Genomic DNA, 26,183 nt, shown 5'->3' on the forward strand with positions numbered 1-26,183 from the left:
AGGAGAAAATGCAGACTTGGATAATCTGCAAACTGGATAATTGAGTACTGACACGTTTGAATCATTGAAGAAAAACGTTAACATTTTTACCAGTTATTAATTAGAGGATCACGTATGAGCCTGGGAACTTGCTTTTTTTTTTTTTTTTTTTTTAACAGGAGGTACAATTATGAGATTGTTCAGGCTGCTTTGTTCAGGTCTGTTGACATCTCTACCAATTTGCTTTTCAGAACCCTAGTGGCTCAAGAACGGCATGGCGTTAAACCACACTGTCCTGCCCCAGGATGAGCGCCTGCCACACTACCTTCGAGATGGGGATCCCTTTGCTTCCAAACTTTCCTGGGAAGCAGATTTAGTGGCTGGCTTTTACTTAACAATAATTGGTAAGATTCCTAAACTCTTCTGTGCAAAGGCTGCATTTAGAAAATCCATGAGCTGATACATTGATTTTGCAAAAAAAGATTCCAACAGTTATGTGAATATTTTCATGGAGGTGAAGAGAGGGAGGAAGGCAGAAGATGGGGTGGCATTACTGCGTTAGGTAAATGTTTCATAGAAATGATTCTTTATTATCTTTATTATTAGGGGTAAATATTTCATTGACAATCCAAAGAACTTTTACAGCAAATTTTTTTCTCTTGAGTCTGTATTCATTTCGACTACTTTGTTAGTATGTTTATCTTTTGAGTGCCAAAATTAGTGATAATGATATTTACACAGAGTGCTTTTACTTTTTGAAAATTGCTTTTGATGTAATCATAAGATTTTAGACTCAAAATGAACCTTAGAAATCATCTAGTTCAGCCTCCTCTTCTCACAGCTGAGAAAACTCTGGCCTGGTGCTACAGTGATGTTAGACACCTTGAGTTTACTTCACCCCAAAGTAAAGCTGCATTGCAGCAGCATAGCTAAATCATTTTGGTGAGAGTTGAAAAAATGTACTGGTGATAAATGGAAGTTAGTCTAGGGTCAAAAGATTTTTGTGCATAATCCAAAAGTGGTGCATCTGGGCTGTCTAATGCTGTGGCCACATGTAGCTACTGAGCATGAACACTGTGACTTTTTCAAATTGAGATATGCTGCATTGTAAATACACACCAGCTACTGAAGACTTGGTCCTGGAAAAAATTGTGTAAAAATATCTCATTAAGACTTTTTGATACATATTTAACCTACAATATTTTGGATATATTAGACTAAATAACACACATTATTAAAATTAATTTATCTATATATTTTTACTTTGTTTAATGTGGCTACCAGAAAATCTAAAAATCTATATGTGGCTCACATGTCTGGTTTACATATTTCTATTGGACAACACTAATCTAGATAATTGGGATTTAACCACAATACTTTTCTTAAAATTGCTGTGTTAAATTTGGGTGACCAGTGTGCCAGGTGGGTTTCATCTTTAGGTTTGTCTGCCTTTAATATTATCAGATGTTGGGTCAAGCTTGCTTGCTCTGTCTCCCTCTACTCTCTTTGTTTCTGTCTCTCCCTCTCTCCTTCCCTCCCTTTCTCCCTTTCTTTCTCTTCCTCTCTCATCTACTTATCACTGGCTAAGAACTTCATTTAACCTCCTGAAATTAGCAAACTCATTAGAAAAGTCTTGAGATCCCACTATGGTCAGTGCTTGAGGCAAAAGTAATCCATGAGATTGAATCCGAAATTCTACTGCAAAGAGATTCCCTGGGTCCTTGTCTTTATTGTTAGTTAGTGTTTTGCTAATTTAAATTCTATTTCTTATAGATGGACCCCCGTGGCCTTTCAAACACAGATATATACTGAGCACCCACTCTTTGCCACTGTTTAAGTTGCTTTGGCAAATGCTAAAAATATTAGGGAACACTGGAGGATGAAGATATAAATCTGGGTTTAAAATGCAGCAGAAATAAATTAGAGACCCATTTCCACCCTCCCTCCATATAGACTGGAAATCCATATATGTGAATTTTTTTTGTATTAATAAAACAATGTAGGATTTTGGTACTCTAAAAGCATCTGCCCATTTAGTCTTTATCTTCTTAATCTTGTTTCTTTTAACTAGGGTTAAAAATAAATTTGCTTTTTTTTGACACTCATCTACAGATAGGATTATCTTTGGGAATAATTTACACGCAGCTAGTAGAGAGTTGACTATTTTTTGATAATGCTTTGGGCACTGGGTGAAACCCTACGAAGCAGGATTAGTAAAGAAAATTTAAGGAAGGAAAAGTAAGAAAACAAATATTTTCAAAAGAGATGTAGACAGACAAAGGGTGTTTAGATGAGCCTTGTGTATTGAATGCATATGCATACTTATGACTTTTAATCTCTTTTTGGATACAAAGGAGGTGGCATTTGTTTTACAATTTTTCAAGCCAGTGTGCCTTGCTAGCTGGTTTCCTTGAATGAGACGTAAGTTTCATTTTAGTTGGTTTGCTCTGGAACTCCATAATCTTTTTTGTTTTTCTCCTCTTCTGCTTTAAGAAAGCTCTAGAGGTTAAGCAGCATTGACTCCAGGGAGTCAGAATTTCCTAAAGCATAACGCAGTTAGTTCCTGGTGGTTTTATACCATCAGCTGAAACACACATTTCTTTTCTTGCCCCCAAAATGAATTGTGGTGGAGAAGTAGAAATGAAAATAGAAAAATCTGGGTTTCTCCTGTTAATACTCTCCTTATTCCTTACTACTAAAGGCAGCTGTACCAGATTCTCATTTATACACAGCCACACTATGAAGCAAGAATTCCTGAGGAAATCTACTCTACATGTTAAGCTATGGAAGTAGGTGTATTCTTTTCTTAAAGTCAGTAGGGATTGGGTCTTTTTGGATTTAAGCTGGGTTTATAAGAACTTTTGAACAGTCTCATTGTAATGCCAAAGCCAAATAGTCATTAATAAAAGGATGTAAAAAAGTGGCAACACATTTATACCATGGTTGGTAGGTTTGGTGGGTTGAGGGTCACTATCTCTCCCCTTGGTGGGAGGGGGAGTGTCCATATTTTCAATTGTCACCCACTTTCCCTTGATACCTAATCCAGTAGCACCTGATGGCTGTCCTGTCTGCCAGACAACCAGCATCCATGTCTCCTCAGGAGGCCAAAGTCCTGCGCTCTGTCTTCAGGAGAAGACCCTCTCCTTGCAGGGGGGATTGTGTCAGTCTTATTGGGCCACCGCCTCTCCTGAATCATGCTCCCTCAGGAGTTTGCAGTGATACTGAAGACACCTCCTTTGGTTGGCTTCACCTTACTTATCAGAGGGAGGGATTTCTATAAAGCCAATAATCTGTAAAAATGGCTGAGAAAAATACTCCACCGTGGGGGCCAGTACAAGAACTGACCATTGGGATTCCCACACCCTCTTGAGCCTCACTGGAAAGTTAGAGGTTCCTCTTTCTGGGTAAGTTCAGTCTGAGAATCCCTAACTCCTATCCCTTTGGAGGCAACCCATCCCTTGCCTATCATTCACAACTACTGCTTTTTATTTCATCTTCCTAATTTAGATTTTTGTTTAGAGTCGTCTCATGACCCTCTAAATCTATGCTGTCCATTTTTGAAGTTGAGAAGTGTTTCATATCTGAGCAAACTCTAAATCCTAGTTTTAATGATGGGAATTCTTATTTTTCTTTGTAGGGATTCTGTCCACATTTGGAAATGGGTATGTCCTTTATATGTCTTCTAGACGGAAGAAAAAGCTGAGACCTGCCGAAATAATGACTATCAATTTAGCTGTCTGTGATCTGGGGATTTCAGGTAACACAAATACAGTGTTTCTTCTTTGTAGGTTTAAACTGTTCCCCATTTTAAGCTACTCACTGGCTCAGAGATCACCCCCTAGCCTCACTTCCTCTGTTTCTCCCTTCACAAATCATCTTTACAGAGTTTGTGGTAAGTCAGTGGAGTGTTGCCTGGTTAAAAAGATCATTCATCTAATATTTATCGGATATTTTCTATGTGCCAGGCATATTAGATGCTGAGGATACAATTTGGAATAACATATTGTACCTTAGACACCTCAAATTGTTAGTGGGCTAAATGATTCAGAAATCAGAAACTTGCGAGCAGGCTCCAGGTCACCCCTCCATTACACTCCTCTCACTCTTGTCAAAGTCTGGTTAAGATAAACATCCAGGGGTTAGGGTCTTGAAGGGTAAATGGCAGCCAAAGACAGTCGAATGGTGAATATAGGAAAAGGGAAGAGCTGCCCTGTTAATGGTATATTTATTGTGACTTAGGGACTGATTGTAAGTATAAGAAGCTTCTGGTTTAGTGGTCCTCAAACTTGGCTGCACAAAAATCACTTGGGAAACTTAAAAAAAAAAAAAAAAAAAAAAGATGCCTCCCTGGGTCCATACCCAGAAATTTTGATTTAAATGGTTAAGAATGTTATCTGGGCATCAGAATATTTAAAATTAGGAACTCCAGGTAAGTTAATGTGTGGCCAGAATTTAGGACTTCTGGTTTCTTTCTTGCTTCTTTCGCTTCTCTGATAACCCAGCAAGGAGGAGCTGGAATAAAATTTCTCTTTAACTGTGATTCATTTTTTAAAAAGTGAATGATTTTGGGTAAGTCACCTTCCTTTGCTTTCTTCTATAACATTTTAAGGTGGCTTGAATGCATTCTAATGTGTCTTTGGATCCCAACATTTACTGTTTAGCTCACAATCTTAGGTTATTAGAATTGGGGAAATTGTGTTTGAGCCCAGCACACATGGGCTCCACTTACCGCTAGGAACCTTTCAATAGCTTCTCATCTAAAGCTTCCCTTTTAAAATGTTTCCTGTTATTTGTTTCTGTCTTCATAAGTGGATTTTTCTGCTGCTGCCAATCTCTAAAAAACAGGGCTCGATAATAATCCTCTACCTGTTGAGACACTATTTATCACACAGCAGTAGATGTGTTGTCCTCTTACTGAGAGTTTGTATGGTCTTGGTTTTGGGGAAGGCTTTACTCAGAATGGACAGGCTTAAATATGAGAGTTCTTATGGTAAATGTGTGTGCACATTAAAAGGACATGCCAGGCCCCCTTCTGTGAGGACAGGATGAACCCCAGGGAATTTGCGAGGCTGCACAGTGGCTGCCATTTTGCATTCTGCCACGCGATGGCAGTGTCGCAGCAGGAATGATGCTTTCCCTGTCAGCTCACCCAGCTGGCCCCTCAAGAGTCTCTCCCTGGGTCTGAGCATAAAAGGGCTGAATGAAACCTGTCATTTCAGTTACATTCCTTACCAGTGAATAATATCCCACTCATGTTGACAGCTGAATTAGACTTGAATTAGGCTTGAATAAAAATATTCTTAATTGGTCTGATACATTGAAAATGCTTTCAGCCAATCAAGTTTGCTCTAGAATTGCACAAACCACTTCATTACTCTGTGTCTTTAGAGTAATTCCCCTGAAAGTATTTCTTCCATATGACAGCTTTCTCTGATTAACTCAAAATTTTTTCAACTTCTGAGCATCTATAATACACTTTCCCTTGTAATAAATCTTAGAAATTTTGTCTGTTTTATTTTTTCTTGCTCAACTATATTCCATTTTAAGCACCTTGAAGAAGCACATCCTAGAGACCAGATGCATTGCATGTATGCAACTAATACTTGTCTAAGTACCAACGGCTCTCAATAGAGTATAATATACATATCAGAGTAACCTGGGAGTTAAAAAAAAAAAAAAGTATATTGATGCCTGGGTGCTCTCCAGACAAATTAAATCAAAGCCGTGGAGGATTGGAGTCCTGGACATTGATATTTAAAGCAAAGCAAAGCAAAACAAAATAACTCCTCCAGGGATTCTAATGTGCACCCAGGTACACAAGCTTTCTACTAAGTACATGAGAGAGAGAGACATTATAAATAACATAAAAGCTCATCAAAAGCTCCATTCCAGTAGAAAGCTTAAAACAGCTTTTGCTAATCGGAGTCCCAGGCACAGCAGACACCAATTTCACCCCCTCCGGTCACTTTCACTTGTCTTTAGCACCCACCCAAATGGCATCCTCCTCTAGCCTCTGAGTTTGCCGTCTTCTCTGTCTGGTGTTTTCCTAGATATTTGCTTAACTTCTTCCCCACTGATTTAGGCATCTACCTAAATGTCAGTCCCTTATGCAAAACAGCAATTTCTTTCTATTTCCTTACTCGACTTGATTTTTCTTCACAGCACTAATCGCTACCTATCATTCTCTCATATCATATCTTATATTACAAATTTGTCTTTTTTTTGTCTGCTCTCCCTGTTAGAACATGACTTTGTCAATCCCGATCTTCGCTTTTGTCCCCTTGCTCCTTGCTCTGTGCTTAGAGCATAGCAGACACGGCATAATGATTTGTTAAGTAACCTTTTTTACAATGTTTTCTCACTGACAAGGAGTTAGACTCACTAGGGTTAGGAGGCTCTCCTATGAGGGTGCTCAGTCTTGCAAGTCACATATATCAGAGGAGATGTATGTCCAGCTTATAGAGGTGCTCGGTAAATGTGTGTTAACTGACTGAACCAACAGCAACTCCTGCAAACCTTTGTATACCAAGGAGGGGGCTCACCTGAGGGATGGGAGGGATGCGAGCTAGCACCTGCAGGCGGAGATTATCAGTTAAGAACTTGGTTTTCCTAATGCAATAAGGTTAGGGAAGCTTCTTTTGATATGTACACCAGATAGAGGCTTTGAAGAGCTTCTTCAGCACATTCCTTTCAGAGAGGGGGAAAGGTTGAATACAATGACTGAATAGAGAGGTCTGCAAGGTATGAAATAAGAGTAGCAGAATGCTTTCTAGAAAGTTTTTTAAAAAACCTAATGGAGGTCCAAGGCATAAACAGTTGAAATACCAGAAATCTGAGTCTGGCTGGAAACAGATTGAGCCTAACATTTACTGAAATAGCTATCTCGTGTTTGAATAAGACTAACTCAACAGAAAAAGGAAAAAAGAAGCAAACAAAAAACTAAAACAGAAGATATCTGGTCCCAACTTTAAAATGATGAAATTTAATAAATTATTCTTACACAATTTTTTAAACACTAAATTCTTTCTTTGAAAAAGAACGTGACTTAGAAGCTGAGTATATAAAACAGACAAAAAAAAAAAAAAAAAGAGCTTCCCTGATTGAAAGAGGGTGGAGAATGGAGTGCAAGTTGCTTAATATCTATCTCTTCCCCTGCATGACCTACCTAGTTCCCCTACAACACACACACACACACACACACACACACACACACACACACACACACACACACACACACACACACGTTCACGTTTGCACACTGATAAGTCTTAGAGGAGCTCCATAGACCCCCCAGGACTCTAAGCAGGGGCATTCGAAAATGCTGGACTGTATGATTATTGAGACCTTTTCCAACTCTAGTTTTCTTTCCCCCTTTTTAGCTCCCCAATCCTATTGCTTCTCTGTGAATGTTCTGCTTGCTGGGGTTTCTTAAGTACTTTTTATTCATCGATAATAACAACAAGGAAATAGTGAAAGACTAAATATGTTGTATACATATAACTTTTAATTAATAATATGAAAGGACAAATTCAAATTTTCTAGAATGTTATACACACTATTCTTAAAAATATGTGTGGAATTCACACCTTCCTCCTCCAGTGCACTTCATAACCTTTATTTTCCAGCGTGCCATTCAAACTCCTCCTCTTCTGAGTTCACAGGTATTAGTTCCTGCTGCTTCTCTAATTAAGGCTTTCTCCCATAGAAAACCTTTCTCCTTCCCCTTCCAACCCCTTTTACAGACACTTAATTCCTAATAAACAAGGTTACCTTGGGGTGTTAAAAGTAAGTTCCCTTTTTCAGTATAGGAATCTCATATCCTATATGGTCAGAATCTAAAATGCTCCACCTCTGCATCATCTCAGTAGATGCAGAAAAAGCATTCAATAAAACTTAATGTCTATTTCTGATTTAAAAAAAAATTCTTAAGAAAGGAATTTTGCCTGATAAAAGGGAGCAAAAATGTTATACTCAATGATGAAACATTAAAAAAAATTCTTTAAAAATTAGCCACAAGACATGGATGCTTATTGTAATCACTTCTATTCAACATTGTACTGGAAATCCTAGACATTGTAATACAGTAAGAAAAAAAAAAACAAATGAGTTTGAACGCTGTAATTATTAGTAGATGTTGATTAAAATGATCAGAAACATGAAGGAAGACACAGCAGATGAGATGCAGGTGAAGAGCAGGGGCCACTGCTCTCTCAGGCAAGTAGCGCCAACCCAGCTGCTGTGACAGCTTTTATTACATTTAGCAAGCTTGTGCATGCTAGATAAGCATTAATGCATAAATTCTGTTATACTTTTCTCAAGAGCAGAAGGCCGTTACCTCCCTTCTCAAGCACTTGGTTATCTATGATGCGCCTCCTGGGAACATCCCAAGAAAGTGTTCTCACAACTTGAAGCATTCTCAAGGATTGTTTGCAATCCTTGACATTTCTTGGTTAACTCGTTTGCGAGTTCACCAAGTGAACACGTCCTTGGGTGCTGACCACAGAAGTCCATTAACTATTTCCTTCAAGTAGACCATGAGTTTAACTAGTCTATCATCAGTCTTTGAGTTATCAGACTCAAGCAGCTATTCTGATTGGATGTCTGTATGGTACCCACATAGTTAAGAATTCCTTGCATCAAATGACTCCTTAGTTAGAACCTATGTCTTATTTTCAGGAATTCTTCCTAGTCAAATGAGACTGTAGTTTGTAATCTGTGGAATATCATTTCTTAAATAGTTTATGTAATGTATGCAGGGTTCTGTAGTGAAATACATTTGGACAATGTTATGGAATACGAAATTAGTTATTTTTCTGAGTATTGGAAATTTTTAGACTCTTGAATTTTGATGGTCAAAAAGTTGTGTTATAGTATGTGACCTTGCCTAGTATCATTTGATTATGTAAGTATTTTTGTTCATATGTTTGTTTTGGAGACTAACTCATGGAATCATTGCTGAGACTGAATGAATACTGAAATGCATTGTACAAAACCTCATTCCTATGAATACTTTTTGCTTTCTCATGCTTGAATGTCTTAACTTTGGAGAGAGGAAAAATAGTAAGAGTCATGGACACTCTAGCGGAAGACATCAGTGTGGAAAATTTATGCTTGAAGAGCAAATTTTCTCTCAGAGATTTCACTGTGGATATAGACCTTTTCTATTAGTTTTCAAATGAACCACTTCAATAAAACATTAAAGGTGACCAGATTGCTGTCATAGTCCACAGAATTCACATCTCCTATACTCCCTGAAGCTGAGTCTCCTCAAGACAGTTCTTTATAGTAATAATTACTTTTTAAAAGTCCTTCTACATCCTTTCACTGTCTTTGTCTACTGAGATAACTGCACATCTCTCTAAGTAGCTTTAAACTCAGTTTATTTAAAGATAACTGCCAGAATTGTATTAACCTACAAATTCTGTGTAATGAAAGGAGTGTGAGTATGTTTGTGTGTGTGTGTGTTTACACATCCCTCTGTGCGCTGGAGAGAAAGGATCAGGCAAGCTGGGATAGGTGGGGACATTTTAACTGGAGGGAACTTTTCCTGACAACTTTCTTTGTCCTCTAGTTGTAGGTAAGCCATTCACTATCATCTCTTGCTTCTGTCACCGCTGGGTGTTTGGCTGGATTGGCTGCCGCTGGTATGGATGGGCTGGATTTTTCTTTGGCTGTGGAAGTCTTATCACCATGACTGCTGTTAGCCTGGATCGATACCTAAAAATCTGCCATTTATCTTATGGTAAGTTGGAAGGTTTCTCATTCCCTGATAGTCAAAGTTAGGTGGATTGAGTGTCAGAGCTGTACATATTGTATACACAGGCAATAAACAAAGATTATCAATGACCTCAGACATCAAGAGTATTTCTGTTTTAGCCTATCTTGTTCTAACATACATTTAAGTATTTGAACCTATGTCAATGTAAGTTACTTTTAATATTACTTTTATAGTAATGTCTGGTGTTTGGCTACAATGCTTTTAAAAATGATTATGTTCTTGTGGAAAGTGTGCAAACTTCTACCATGCTTTGCCATACAAACAAAAGAAATAAAATGCATTGAAAAGATGTTAGGTACAAGACGTTTAGCTGATTCCTCACATGCTAAGTGTAATTATAAGAAAGCTGTTTATAATTCTTTTAGGACTCAGGCTTCCTATGATTTCAGAGATGAGGAATTCTAAAAATTTCAACTCCAGGATCCCAAGTCTTTCAGCTGTTCCTGCATGAAAGGACATTCATACAGAAAAATTGCTCAACTTTTTTTTTATGGTATTGGGAGGTAGTAAGATGAGTGACTAAGAGAACAGGTGAGGAGTGGGTCAGAAATAAACAAGATTTTAGAGCCTGTTTTTTTTTTGTTTGTTTGTTTTGTTTTTTTAATGAGTAGAGTATTCTACTGGTTAAACATAATTTTTAGCACTTTTACTTTTTGGAGTTCTGAGAATTTATTAAACCTGAAAGAGAATCATTTGGGTTTTTAATTTTAATACTGAGAACCAAGCATAACCAGGAAATAGTATTGATTCCCTCTGAATAAAACTGCCAATGTCAATCAGAGTGGTTATGAGCATGGGGTCAGAGAATGGCCTGGAGACTGAGGTGGGAAAGACCAAGTCGACCTGACATTCTCAATTGGTAGAATTTCTCTCTATGTTTTAATGTTTTACAGTTCCCAAACTCCAAGAAAATCACACATGGTGAACTACCATGTTCATGATGTAGCACTCATTTAAAAAAAAATTTTCACCTCTTTCTTGAAACGTTTAAAACTTCCAATAGAAATAGCTTGAATAAAAATAAATAATTATGCATACTCTGGATGACATCAGAGTCTAATTCTTTCTATAAACTTATTTTTGGTCATACCAAGTAGATTTTAAATGTAACTATAGATTTTACAGACGAGAAGACAAAAAATTTAGCTTCCTGAGAGCATTTGAGGAATACTAAACCTTGATGTCTCTGTTTTTGAATATTTTCTTGAGTTTAGGCTTGGTGTCAATTAAAGACATGATGTTACCCACCCTAGAATCATTGCAGAGCATAACTCCATATGGAAAGTATGTATATTTTTCAGCTTCTTCTAAGGTTGAACCTCAATAGTATGGTATCATCATTTAATCTGATGCACTATTAAACCCTCCACACGATGTCCAAGAATATTGGAATTAGAAGGTCACTTGGGGACATGTAGACCTTTCTCCCATGCAATGTGGTAAACTGTTTTAAGGAATCCCTGAGGGACAACCCCTTGGCCTCTTCTTGCATAATTCCAGTGACCAGTGACGGGGAGCTTACTACTGCACAAGGCAGCCCATTCTCTGATTGGTCTGCGCGCATTGTTACAATGTTATTCCTTATATTAAGACAAAACTGCCTCCCAGTAACCTCCACCCATTGGTCCTAGTTCTGACTTCTGGAGCAACACAGAACCAATCTACTAATCTACTCTCTCCTGTATTGACAGCCTTTCACCATACTCGAATGTAAGTATAAAACACCTCACCAAGTAATCTTAACCATAAATGCTTATACGTATGCCTATGCACATTCCCATAAATATATGTGATTATCTGTGCCAGTGTTTTATTCATTATAATGGATAGTCAAAAGCTAACATATACTGTGGCCGTATGATTGCTACCCCTATCTTGTTGGGCTTGAGAAATTTGCATTTCGTGATGCAAAATGCCATGGATTTGGAAAAAATGGAGACAATAGAGCATAGAAACTATGTGTTATATTTCTTGTTAGCACTAAATGAGACAAACTTACACAGGAGGAAAAATTCATGTTACCGTCATACTTCACAGTTTACAAAGCAAGCCCCTTACATTATTTCATTTAATCCTTACCAAAACCTGTAAGCAATATACTATTTCCTCCACTCTACTGCTAAGGACACCAGACGTGTAAAAAGATTACATGACAAGGTCAAATACTAGAACTAGAAGAATTAGGCCCTACTGTCTTCCCAAATCTCACACTGCACTAAGTAAAGCAGGCTCTGAGTCTATGTTGAAGAAATCATTTAGCATTTATGGAATATATTTTGATATTTCTTCTCTGCTACTGCAAAACCTAAGCACTCAGGTGTCATTTCCCTGGCCCTCTTCATTGGAGGTGATAATTGAGGTGTGGAGGTCATTTCCCATGGAGGCCACAGCACCAGGTCAGGCTGATCTGTCATTGGTAGTTGTGTTGAAATTTGGAAAATGATCACTAGTGCTTTATACCTTTTCTTAGATGCCTTGCACTGTTTCTTCCTCTTGGAATTTTCTTTGGCTTAACAGAAACCAGTGCTTAAGAACGGAGCTCGGTTTTTGTCTTCCTGAAAATATTTTCACAGAATTACCTTTGCAGAATATGACGCAACCTGCTTAGATTCTCGGCCTCTCCCACTATGGCTGTGTGAGCGCGACTGTTGTGTGAATAACATTTGAAGATTCAAAATCTGCTCCACAAATCACCAAGCACAGTCAACCACTTTCATCTCACATTGTAGTGTCACGGTCACGATCCACCAGCCCCCACTCAGCAAGTTCTTGGGAAGACAAATGAGATTAGAGACACAAAAGATTTTAGGAAGAAGGGTATTTTAAAGACACAAGCAGTGTTTTGTGATTTTTCATCTCCCTGGAAGGATTCTCCCTCGGATGACCCACTAACACGTGCTTTTGAGATGTTTTCCTTAGATCTTCCATTGTCTTCAGCATTCTCTTATCTTTTTACTGTCCCCTTTTCCCAGCTTTTGTCACTTCTCCCAGATGTCTAGCGAAAAACTTCCCTGTGAAATCTCTTCAAATTTTATTCTCTTGGAGAGAGACCCAAGCTCTGGAACTTCCCCCTTTCACCCCACTCTCCCTCAGGCTTCAGTTGTCTGCCCACGTCTCCCAGATTCAGTGGAATAAATCTTTGGAGGTGGAATTTGACGTATTGAGGGGAGGTATTTGGGTGTAGGGCAGATTACATCAGGGTAATGCTTTTCTTCTACCTCCAGGGGTTTGGCTGAAAAGAAAGCACGCCTTCATCTGCCTGGCAGTCATCTGGGCCTATGCCGCCTTCTGGACCACCATGCCCTTAGTGGGTCTGGGGGACTATGCACCTGAGCCCTTCGGCACCTCCTGCACCCTGGACTGGTGGCTGGCCCAGGCCTCGGTAGGGGGCCAGATTTTCATCCTGAACATTCTCTTCTTCTGCCTCTTACTCCCAACGGCTGTGATCGTGTTCTCCTATGTGAAGATCATTGCCAAGGTTAAGTCCTCTTTCAAAGAAGTAGCTCATTTCGACAGTCGGATCCATGGCAGCCATGTGCTAGAAATGAAACTGACCAAGGTAACTGCAGTAATAATCTGTAGATGTGTTTTCTGATCAGTTAGGAAGAGGATAGGGAATGCTGGCAACCTGGACAACTTAAACTCTCCACTGTTGATGTACTTCCTAACTTTGTTACTGCTTTTCTAGGCTGTTGTAGTATCTCACATCTGTGCCTCTCTCTGTCTCTGCTCCTCTCTCTCTCTCACAAATACACATACACACACCTCTACATTTTTAATATCTACCAAATTTGTATAATGGATCCACTGGGGGCTTGTTTTCTCTATTGAGTATTAGTGGATCTTAATAACAAGCATAACTTTTATGAATCATACAATGCCTCACAGTACTACTGTTTTGCATGGACTTTGGTGGGCATCATTAGGGATATTCTACCACTCAAGTTGTTTACAGAGTAAAAGTTTACCACATATGCTTTCCGATGGGAAGCTGGTCTTAACACAAGAGCAGGGGTTGAATCCCTTGGCAAATGCTAGTTTCAGAGTTGGCAGTTCTTCAGATACTGTGGGGTAAGGAAAAGAACACACTATTTGACAGTGTTACTGAAACCCCAAAGGTCCGTTTGCTTGTCACTCAATAGCGAATAATTGAGAGACAAGTGTTGGTGTAAGGAAAGCTAGTTTCTAATCAGGAAGCCAGCAGCCTGGGGAAATGATGAACTTATGTCTCAAAGACCATCTCTGCTTTTCCCAAACTTGTCAAAGGATTTTTATAGGGGCAGGTGGGAAGGGGCTGATTCATGGTGATCTAAGCAGGGACGTGCAGGAAAATTGCAGATAAACATCAAAGAATTTCTCGGGTGGGAGCTGATTCATGGTGACCATCCTCCATGAAGTCAAGTCACGGATTCAATTCCTGTTAACCTCGAAAAGATCTAGTTAGTAAGCTAGTAAAGAATGGCCACCTGGGTTAATAATTTCTTCTATAATTATTCTGTGTACAGTGTAGCAAAAGCCATTATGTTCTAGCAATCATGTGAACAAGAATCATTGTATTCTAATGTCCAGCTGCAAGCTATGCAGTTCAGGTTGCAAGAGTAGAGAAAAAAACTTTTTAATTTAGAAGTTTAACAAAATGGAGTCACTTCTGTTCAGCCTGTTACAACGATAGACAAAGGTTTTAATCCCGTCATCAACGCTTACCAGGTTTGGGACCCAGAGCTAGATACTTCGCTTCTTTGAACCTCTATTTCCTCACTCATGTAACAGAAATAATAACATCTATCTCAGTGGGTTACCATGGAAATTCAGTGAGATAAAACATGTTATTCTGTCATCTGGTGCATAGTAGGTGTTAAACCGTAGTTTCTCCTTTTTCCTTATTATGTCTCTCGGAATCCCTGAAGTGGTGGTATTCATGCTTTCATATCTCACCCCATATCTAAAATATATTTTCCAGAACATTTCCTCAATATAAATGATAAACACATAAAACCATCAAGCTGTGCATTAAATATTAACACACCCTAATTTTTATCTTATATTTTAAAGATAAAATAAATGTAGATTGAAATTCTAACTGTTTCTTCCTATATCCCAGTCAGTCACACTGATTGATATTGCACCCTCAAGTTTCCTCACAGCCCACGTCGGAGACCACTGGACCCAGAGACTGTTAGCGACACAGTTCCCTCCAGACTAGAGGCGAGGTCACGTGCTGCATGTCCTCCTTGCTCCTGCCTCCTACAGCCTGGCACCTGCTAGATGCACAGTCAAGAGCTCTTGAATGAAACATGATTGAATAAACTAAGTTAGTCTAATTACATCAGTTAATGTTAAGAAGTCCTCTGATGCCTGGCTGGAGTGCCTCAGTTCCTTTTATCCCTGTCGGGACATTTTGTTTTGCTTGGTTCTATCACGTTGATTGTGAATCCTTTTAAATAACTCAGACATAAAGCTGTGCTTCCCTCAAATGACTCTTCTCCTTTATTGTTCATACGATGTTACTTATTGCTGAGGGTTCAGATTCAAAGGACCCTCCTGTGTGGATTCTAAGGGCAGTTTGTGGGAAAGCTGAGCTGTATTGCTTTAAAAACAACAACAACTACGAAACAATTAATAAATTACTTTTCTCTGTTCTTCTTAGCTGTTCTTGACTTACATGTCACTTCCCAGAGATGCATTTCCAAAATTGAATTCAAGTCCTCCTATTATAATGCTTTACTGCAACCTTTACATTTCCTTCTTGGAACTTGTCATAAATTTTAATTAACTAACAACTACATATTTATTTTTTGATTATTTGTTCAATGCCCATCTTTACCACTAGTCAGTATGGCCCACGGGGGTAACAATCAGGTCTTTTGGTTGACTTTGTGTCCCCAGGACCTAACGCGATGCCTCAAACATGGTAAGTGCTTAATATATACTTGTTGAAAGAAAGGAGTGTTAGTTCAGAGCTAATTAATAATAAAAAACAATTTCCAACTAGGGGTCAATCAGAGTTTTGCCATTAGCCCACTGAGAGGTTTCACATCGTCTACATTTGTTATTTATGTTGGCTGCCAGAGGTTGAACCCCTGCCATGTCTGAGGAATTTCCAATGTTCTGTTTCCTGCTGGGGAGTGGGGGAAGGAGCAATGCACCTCTTAATTTAAAAGCTACTGAGAAGACTAGTCATTCATTTCCCAGGATTGCCTTGCTAGAGCACAGTCTGGACTCTAGGCTTCAGCCATTAGCCTGTCTCAGGAACTAGTGACACCAGATTATGGGCAGGGAGTTCTCTTCAGGGGCCATGGCTACAGCAGCAGTGGTTTCGACATCAGGACCAGCTCACAGCCAGAGTTTTGGGTATCGTTTCTGTCTGCTTGGTTTTAATTCTAAGGACAGCATTTCCAGGGATGCTTTGTATTAACCAATATCCTTTAAGTAAGTTCATTGTCTACTTCACTCAGCCAAAGTAAATTTCTGTTGCTTGCAACTCAGAATCTTGACTGATTCACCCTGGGCAAGTCATTTTATTTCTCTGGGCCTTAATTTTCTCATCTGTGAAAAAGGTTGAGGAAGGGAATTGAATGATATCTTAGTTACCTTATAAAACTTGGAGGTTCTATGAAAATAGCTAGATTGATTCAATTGTTTAAAGGTCTATGGCAGTAGCTTTTATTACTGAAACCACCAGGCAGCATATCGCTACCTCCAAGTCCTGGGTTCATCTATAATGAACAGTGAAGTCTCCCCTGTTTTGTTGAACCAGATACTTGTATGTTATTTCCTGTTCTTTAAGCCTGCCCTGCTTAGTCAGAGAATATTGTGTTCAGTTTTAGACCAAAATCCCCAAACACAGATGCACAGAGTGACATGACCTAATTTGCCTCCTTGCTTTTCAATTGCAGCTTTTGCTTGTTTATGGAGTGGTGGTATTTTAAGATTTGAGAAAATTGCAACTAGGAAGTGCGAACTTCTTCTCTTCTATTTTTAAGTATAAACTTATATTTTCTCCTTGGATCATAACGAGGGCTAACTCATGGCAGGTGCTCCAAAGATCTCAGAATTTTTTTTTATAAGTTTTTGGAGGAGAGTCTGAGACAGTTGGCCTTAGTTGCCATTCTGTGCATAAAATGGAAGGAAGAAACTCAAACTAGACATGCTTAGAGTTGTCAAATAATTTCCTAAAAGGTAGTGTGAAAGCTAAGTACTACCAGCCATACATATGAGAGATTTGAGGGCCAAAGAGCATAGGCCACACTTGTCAGTTCACCACCTTCCTACTTGCCATTGGTACTGTCACTCAATGACAGGCGGTCGCACATGTGGAAGGTGGTGGTCTTATCACTGACATTTAGCACTTCATTATGATCTTTAAATATCATTTTCCCACTGGTTGGGAGCAAATCCCTGTACTTGCTACCTAGACACAAGATAAAAAAGCCAAATTTTATCATTCCAATGCTGCTGTCAATTGCATGCTCCCCTGAATAGGTAGGACTCTCCCTCTTCCAGTTCTCTCACTACACAGATGTGGTGATCTCTCTTCTGGTGACCTTCTGTCACCCCAGCCACTGAAATATCTTTGTTATCACTAGTCTAGCTGGTTCTGTAATGTGATTCAATCTTGCTGTTTATGGGAAATCTGTTCTCTCTCTTTGGCCCTCCTTTTGAGCCTTTATTTTCACATCAATTCTATGTCCTCTTCCCATCTATTTCATTATTCAAGGTACCAAGCAACTTCAAATGTTAGCTGAAGTCTTGTTCATAGCTGGGCAAAGGAGCCTCATGGGAGGAACTGGGCAAATGGCTGTTCATAGAGAATCAGGGATCCTGTCCCTTTCCCACTGGTCAGTGGAGCTGAGCCATGACTGGTATCAGGGAAATACTCTGGGAATCTCTGTGATAATGACTTTCCCCATATTCCACACTGCCTCACATACTGAGAGAGGATAGGACCTACCTCCTTAGAAGCCTTATCTGCTGGAATGGTTCAGATGTACTGGACTCAAAGGCAGAGCCATATGTAACTTGGAGAGTTTATTCTCAACCACATTATTCTATTATTGCTTTAATTGGTTAATTCACTGGAATTGAGTGATTATGGACAATACTGCTTTGTGACATTTAATGCCAGCTGGAACTAAAGCTGGAAAGTACACATGACCCTTGGTCCTCTGCAGCAAGACGTATTTAAAATGAACTGAGTTGCAGATGTGTGTTTCTTTTGTAGAAGCTAAACACGTATTCTGTGAATTTCCTTCCACAAAAACTAATTTGGAAGTTCAAAGTTTTATTGCTTTTCTAGTGAACCAAAAGACAGTGATAAAAGTAAAGTAAATAAGGAATAAATGTCTTAGAAAAAGTTGATGGGTACAGGTGCCTGTGTTAGAACTGGTTTGAAGATATCGGGGAGAGAAATTTTGGAAAATAGAAATGAAGACTCACTTAGAATTGAGGAAAATGAGGAACAGACTGATGAAAAGATTAAACATATACCAAGCTGAGTAGAAAATTCTGGAATAATGGAGTGTAACCTGAAAGTTTTGAAAACTTTTGTGGAGTATGTCTTAATAATTTTAATATTTAAATATTTAATATTTTGTGGAGTATATTTTAAAATGAGATTATAGAAAATGAACATGCCTCATGTAACTTTGAATTCACTTCACAAACATAAATAACAATCTGCAGTACCTTTTTGATCTAGTCTTTTATTTCTCTTTTGGCTTTAAACTCGATTTCTAGTCATTCAATTTAAGGTACTTAGCTTTATTCTGATCCCAGTAAAACCACAATGATTCACTTGCTATGTGTTTTTAGAACCGCAATATATTTAATTCTTCTATGTTCTTTTAAAAAATAACAATGCAAATGTTTTAAGTATTTTCTGTTCCCCATTACGCACCCCCCCAAAAGTAGAAAATATGTAAAATGTAGAAAATATTGTGAACTAAGTGCTAATCTATTTTTTGTCAATGACTTTGGCAGCAACACAGAAAAAGACTTTTGAGATGCTTTGAAATCATCATATGACTCACCAAAGAAGCAAAGATGGAACTATATTAAGTCCCCAGACATCTGCTAAAGCAAGCTTTACTTATATAGTTAGTGTTTATTTGGGGATTCAGAAAAAGAAGGCCCTCACTGTGAGCCTTGAGACATCTATTCCATTTACAAACAAAAGTCACACAGACCAAACCAAATAAAAACTTCTTCTAGGTAAGCTTCTGTAGAAGGATGAAGAAGCAAGCTTGGGAGGACTGAGTGTGTGCATTAGGCCTACAGTTTATAACTGTTAAGCACAGGTGAGAATTTTGGCCCAGCATCCTAAAGCAGGGCTGCAGGACATGTGGGATATCTGGGCTCACTTAATTTTTCTCTTGGAAATTCAGATTCTCTATTTGAAAAATAAAGCAAAACGGATATTGTTGAGGTTTTTCTTTGCTACAGTTAATTTACAGAGATAAGCCTTGAAATTCTTGGGCGAAATTTTAGAACCTGAGACTTTAGGCCAGATTTCCCATGCTTCATTCTTACAAGCCTCACAAAGGTGGGTTCCTAGGACAAACACACCTCATAGCCAGGTTGTTCCACAGATCGAGTAGACTGAGGCCTGTGGACCATTCTCTGCATTTGGTAGCACTGCCCCCGCTAAAGCATATTGAAATACACCTGTACACACATGACTTGTTCTAAGAAAAACATATTCAGTTGAACTTCTAAAATAAAAAAGCATTCACAAATATTGTTGCTTTAACTGTTATTAATAAATCATTTTGTATCTTCCTCCTTATCATTGATCCTCCACATAACTTGTCATGACCCGAATATTGGGAACTATTATTTTACTTCTTAAATTAGGGACTGAGGGAAAGAGGAAGTGATGCCTGGCTTCAGACAGCTTCATTCTTTCATTTTCCCAGAGTTGGGGGAACTCAGAGGTGGAAGGAAAGTCCGCTTGTGCTAAAGTTCCTTATAAAAATCTCAAAGACAGGTCTGAACAAGCTCTTCTGAGTCACAGGCTGGTCCCTGTTCCTATTATGGTAGCTAGGGGCAGGTAGACCTCTTATTGGTCAGACTTAGGTCATGTGGTTCCTATGATGTCTAATCAGTAAAACAACCTAGGCAGTAGAAAGATGCTGGGAAGGCTAAGTAAGGTAGAAAATATTCTGTGAAGATGAAAATAAATGCAAACAAACAAACAAAAACAAACAGATGTCCACCACATAGAGGACTGATTTGAATATAGTTGCATTATTTATCCTAGAGAAAGAATATTCTAGTAGATAACAGTGTAAGGATACTTTGAAGTTCATGTACTTTCTCTTGATTAAGGTCTGAAGTAGCTCAAGTATAAAATAAAAAACCAAAGCTTGCACTTCATTTGCCAGCATCAGTATTCTAATTTAGATCACTCTTATTTCTTATTTATACTGTTGCCTAAACAAACCTGCTAAGACTGGAAATTCTATGTAGGTAGGAATGTGTCTACTTAGTTCATTTCCTTATCCTCCACAAGACATAGCATTCTTAATATTCCTATAATTCTTGTTGAGTGAATGAATAAACAATGAACTTTCTACTTTCTATTTCTTCCTGCTGCATTTTATTCTACAGGTTAATCTTCCTAAGCAGAGGTCTTATTATGTTTTCTGCTGAAAAACCTACTAGTGCCTCAAAGCATATGGAATTAAGTGCAAGCTCAGTAATATGTCATACAAAATTCTGAATACATGGTGTATGTTGCTCCAGCCTCTGTTGCTTTCTTATACCAAAGTGAATTGCTCACTTGTTCCTATGCAAACCTCCCACATTCCTGTCTATGCCTGTGCTCATGCTGGTCTCTCTACTATTCCTTTATGTCCACTTGCCAAGGTGCTGGCTATATGCCATGTCCTCTTTGAAACTTTTTAATTTGACCAATAGAATGTAATTCTGTCCTTCTCTGAGCTGGCACTTAAATCATATTCAACCTTGTGTAATTTCAGCTATTGTGTTGCAGAAGGATGCAACTCAGGCATTAAGGGATACTGTATCACCCACAGCTCTTGGCATAGTGTGTTGCACAAAGCATTTGCTAAAAAGGGTTTATTGAATTGAAGTGAGATGATCTATCAGGGTCAGGTAGGTGGTTTCAGTGTGCTAATTAGGACTACATTGTTAAAAGGACTAAATTAAAGATGGTGAAAAAACTCGTGAGGGTGTTTTAAACCCTATCTATAATTATCCTTTGGTCTGAAAATTAAGAGGTTCCTCAGGTAATTATAAATTTGTGAGAGAGAAAAGTGTTTTCTGGGAAAGTCTCATTTTATACATCTGTGCCACTTTGGCTGAAGCTCAGTGACTCTCTTTTACTTTATACCCAGTGAATTTCCACTATCTGAGCCTCAAACTTGAGAAAAACTAGAGCGAAAAGAAATAACATTTAACAGAAATCTCTGAAGAAGATGCATATTAGAATTCCAAACCAGGGCAGAGTTTCTAAGTTTCCTGAGGCAAATATGGATGATTTAAAAATTTATCATGGTGACCATATTTTCTGTCAAGTTTTTAAGCGAATGTGGGTTGAGAGGTATGGAAAGCTCAGAAGCACTGATGTCTTTTTACTATGATTTCTTGCCCTGTGTAGGCACGATCTGTCAGCTATTCAGGGCTATACTTTGGGTCTCTGGGTACATTCTAGAGTGGAGAATGGATAGGATGTGGTAAATGGGATGAAGAATGGTAACAACTTCTGGCTGAACTTCTCAGAAGTCTGTGTGAAGTGATTTCTAGGGACAAGATAAATGGAAAAATCGTAGATGGACTCTGGGTGTGAAGAGGTGACCTGTTCCTCCCGCACACCCGTTATTTCAGACTCTTGTGCTTCGCAGTTCTGTTGATTCTGTTCTCTGCTGCCTTTCTTCACCAGGTGGCAATGTTGATTTGTGCTGGCTTCCTGATTGCTTGGATTCCTTATGCAGTGGTCTCTGTGTGGTCAGCTTTTGGAAGGCCGGACTCCATCCCCATACAGCTGTCTGTGGTACCAACCCTACTTGCAAAATCAGCAGCGATGTACAATCCGATCATCTACCAGGTCATTGATTACAAATTTGCCTGTTGTCAAACTGGTGGTTTGAAAGCAACCAAGAAGAAATCTTTAGAAGACTTCAGGTAAAATTTCAGAAGCCGAAAATGAATTATACTCTCTTTGTTTCAGAATCCTGTGGGGTTCAAGCTACTCGCATGTGTTGCCTTCTTATGGTTAGAGCTTAGCACCTACAAGCAGTGTAAAGAGGACTTTATTTTATGTTCATCAAATTCCTGAGATCAAGCAAACAGATATGTAGGGATGGGACAATATGGGTAGATAGTGAGAAAAGAAGTTTTGTTTTTTTGATCCTGGAGCACTAAGATACAGAGCTATGTCTGTTTGAGCAATCACTATGTATCAATGGATCTTACCTTCCTTATCTGGGATTAAATCCATTTTATTCCAAGAATACTATTCTATATGTCATTGATCTAAAGTTAAATTCTCACAACAGGAAGATTCTCTTGTTTGGGAACATCACTACCGTTAGCTAAGACCATAGGAGCTGAACAGGCAGAGAAAGGGAAGAACGGAAATAATATTTTTGCTCTGTGCCAGGTTATTTTATTTTCATAAGAGTCTTGTGTTATTTATTCTGTTTGTCAGATGAGGAAACTGAGGTTCAAGTATGGTTAATTTTAAATAAGCTGTCCCTGTTTGCACAGCCAGGATGCAGCAGAGTAGGGATTTAAATTCAGGTATATTCGGGTTTCAAAACTTATGCTCTTTTGTCTATGCTGTTTCTGCTACACAGTGAACAAGAGAGTTCAGGAATCCATCTCTACTAAAGATTTTTTCTAAAGGTCCAAAAGGCTCAATGTGAGTAAAGAGTTTGGGACAATTGGTGATCTTTTGTGTCCACCCCGGGCCAGTTTTAGCAGTAAAAAGTAGAACAGGCACCCGATTCATGGTCTGAGGTGAGGGGTGTCAAGAAGTCCCCAGACTCTCTAGCCACTTTGTTTCTTACTCACTGGATGTCACTTGACTCACCTACTTGCTTGTCAATACTTCTTTCCCTGAGTAATTAGGGGACAGTGGCACAAAGGCAGAACTAGCTATGGGAAGATGGGGGCTTTTGTCATGTTCTTTCACTGTACTTGAGCAAGTGACAGATCTTTTGAACTCTACTTTTCTTACCATGTAGAAACATGATCAAATGAAAAAGATGATAAAAAGGCACAAAGAAAGGGTGGTATTGTCACTGTGTTGTGCTACAGGGGAAGAGACACACAAGTTGGAGATAGAAGACCAGTGTTTAAGACTCTGCTGTTTACAATAGCTCTATATTTTGGGGCAAATTAGCTACTTAGAGTCTAGGGTTGGGATGAGCTGATAACAATACTTTTCTCCTGAAGTTGTAAGAATTAAGCAGATGGATGTGTGAGATTATTGAGGTGACAATTGTTAGAGGTTTTTCATATTGTTAGTGGTTAATACCTTCTCTGTTGAATTGACTAGTTAAATTCAAATGCTAAAATGTGTCTATTTTGGAAGTAATAACATTTTGCCCTTATCAGTTATTGGTACATTATTATGAATGCAGGTAGAGGGAATAATTTTAACAGAGCTGTGTGGGAGAATATAATGGGGCACTTCTTCATCTGAAAGAGATGGAAATTTGACGGGAATGGCTGAAAGAGAATTTCACCTACCTCATAATTTTGCCTCTGACTAGATCTGTGTTCTGTACATTCACTCACAAGTGTGAGCAGCACATAAATATTCAATACTCCACAACGGAAAGAGGGACATTTATGTGGAAGAAAGTGACTTAGGGCCACAAGCATTTGGAAAAATCAGCCAGGCAAGAGATAGCTCAGTTCACTTGTTTCCATTAGCCATTTATATGAAATATAGCAATTGCTTTGCTAGAGGCGGGTAAAGGCTATTTCCTTGCTCTTGAGTTTCAGCTTTTAATGGAAAAAAGTGGAAAGTAGTGCAGAAGCAGTGAGGGGCCCTTGGGTTCTAGAGGTTAAAGCATCTTCAGGGAAGGAATGCCGAAGAGGTGTTGAGTTGAAGATTTTAGAAGGGTCTGTGTTGGGCTAGGGCTCGCAGAGCCTTCAAAACCATTGTACAGACTGGGTCACAGACCCCTCACATGCCGACTGGGTCACCAGTCCCCTCACATATAGGCCCCGAACTAGGTAATTGGGACCTGGGAGCTGTTGACAGAGTTGACATGCTTTATTCCAACACAAGCTCAGTCCTCAGCTTCCTCAGTAGCAGCAGCGGCAGCTTACGGCAGCCTCTGGCAGTAGTGGCATTGGCTTCGTGGAGGGTCCTGGGGGCCTTGGCAGCAGCAGCTTGTAGCAACAGCCCCCAGCAGCAGTAGTGGCCTTGCTGTGCCCTCTGCTCCCACCAGGGCCTCCCAGAGGCAGGGGGACCCTGTGGATCAAAGCAGTTCATCCTTTATACTTAAGTCCGATAACCCAGGAACGCCTGGTTATGAGTCAGACAATCCCATGTGCATCCACATCAGACAATAGCCAGGGAACGCCTGGGTGCACGTGCACAAGTTATCACATTTACATCAAATGCTTGGCAAGATTCTGAACAGCCGAGGGATCCTGACTACTTACCTTCACCTTCTCTATAGTCTGCTTCAGAGAAGAACAGAAGGGTGGAAGGTGGCCACCAAGCCAAAACAAATATGGTTTATCTTTGTTGTTACTAAGAATCTAAGCAAGTGAGTAATATGGAGGTTCATACAGTGAGGCAAAGTGATATGAAGCCAGTCCAGAGAGGCTAATGTACTACCAGAATGATTAAACTGAATTAAACTGGATTAATTTTATATTCTTGTCTTTCCTTTTCTGAGCTCTGAAATGTATTTGTCTATAAGGGGAGACCCTCCTGGGAAATATTTTGAATTCACATAAAAAGCTAATGTATTGAATATGAGATTGTGGAAGTAAATTCTGAGTAAGTTTAACAGTTCATTAAAAGTTAAACTCATTTTTCCCCCTGAATTGAGTTCCCTGAGACTTTGGTAGAAGCTAAAGAATCAAAGGAAAAAATGTGGCCAAGAGCCCTTTTTGAAGTGGAATTATTCCCCACGCTTGGTATTCAGATGTAGTTTCCCGTATTTTGTAGACAGTGCTTCTCCACCCTGGTTGTGTAATAGAGACACCTGGGGAACTTTGGAAAACTGCTCCTGCCTGGACCCCACCTGCAGAGATTCAACTTTAATTGGCCTGAATTGGGCCTGACCTTCAGTTGTTTGATTGATTGCTTAACGCTCACGGATGATTGTAATGCTTGGTCTCTGTTGTAAGCCACAGAACCAGAGGCTGAGAAAGGAAAATGTTGGCAGTGCAGCTCATGGAATCATGCGCCTTTGACCCTGTCTACGTAGAGACCAATGAGGCCACCTATGGTCAGAGACAGAGGGAGCAGACTTCAGATGCTAGGCCAGTCTTAGATGGAAAAGAGATGTTCAAAAGACACTGGGGGTCTACAGTGAAGGATGGAGGCTTTTTACGTTCCTAATGTTTTAGTAAAATTAATGAGCAAAAGACAAGGCCCCCAAACTCTGCCATTGCTATTGCAATTAAACCTCCCCTGACCACCTTAGTTTGCAATGCTGTCTTTCCAAAGAATGATCACTGGACCCAGTTGAGTGGTAGGTAATTGTGCTGTGAATTTTGTCCTAGAGAACAGGAAGCTCATTATGGCACAGGAAATGTTTCTGGAAAACTCTGCCGTAGTGATTCCTTGTCTTTGGATATTCTAAATTGAATTATTATTTTCCATCTCGTTCTTTTTTAAAAAACTAATTCATTTTTTAGTTGACTCATATTGATTGTACATATTTGTGTACATAATCTTCATGGTAGTCAAGTTTGACATAATATACATCTATATGTATATGTGTATCTATGTAGATACGTGTGTGTGAATATATATTAAATTGCATTTTTCTTCTCCTATGTTAGGCTGCACACTGTAACCACAGTCAGGAAGTCTTCTGCTGTGTTGGAAATCCATCAAGAGGTATGAAGATGGACACAACATCATTCACGGACACATTTATTCACTGATTTGCCTCTTCACTGTTGTTAATGTTTGATTGTGATCACACTTTTCTCTTAATATTATATTTTTATATTTTGTACACTATTCCTCAAGCCAGGGTTTGCTGGGAAATTCCAATGACCAAATAGAAACTAGATTATATGATACTACTTTAAGGAATATTATTAGGATGAGCAACCCTGGAACTTTCTTTTTCTTGTACGTTAAATATTATTGTCATGCCAAGCAGAATTAAGTCTGAGATATGAAGAAAAATGTTCAAGAGTTTTATTTATTAGGGTGTTACTTAATTTTATTACATCATCATTATCATTACTATTTATTTAT

The 26,183-nt window shown here is 39.0% G+C and overlaps 1 protein-coding gene across 1 annotated transcript; it reads left to right on the forward strand.

Annotated features, from left to right (window-relative positions):
• The first annotated feature begins 253 nt into the window (after window positions 1-253).
• On the forward strand, window positions 254-25,820 carry OPN5 (opsin 5). The gene is made up of 6 exons (XM_063096071.1): window positions 254-383; window positions 3,617-3,736; window positions 9,551-9,721; window positions 12,982-13,316; window positions 21,660-21,901; window positions 25,757-25,820. Exons 1-6 carry the CDS (start codon window positions 254-256, stop codon window positions 25,818-25,820), a joined length of 1,062 nt encoding a protein of 353 aa, XP_062952141.1.
• Window positions 25,821-26,183: the final 363 nt, after the last annotated feature.

Source organism: Cynocephalus volans, chromosome 5, assembly GCF_027409185.1.
Source record: "Cynocephalus volans isolate mCynVol1 chromosome 5, mCynVol1.pri, whole genome shotgun sequence".
Lineage (NCBI taxonomy): Eukaryota > Metazoa > Chordata > Mammalia > Dermoptera > Cynocephalidae > Cynocephalus > Cynocephalus volans.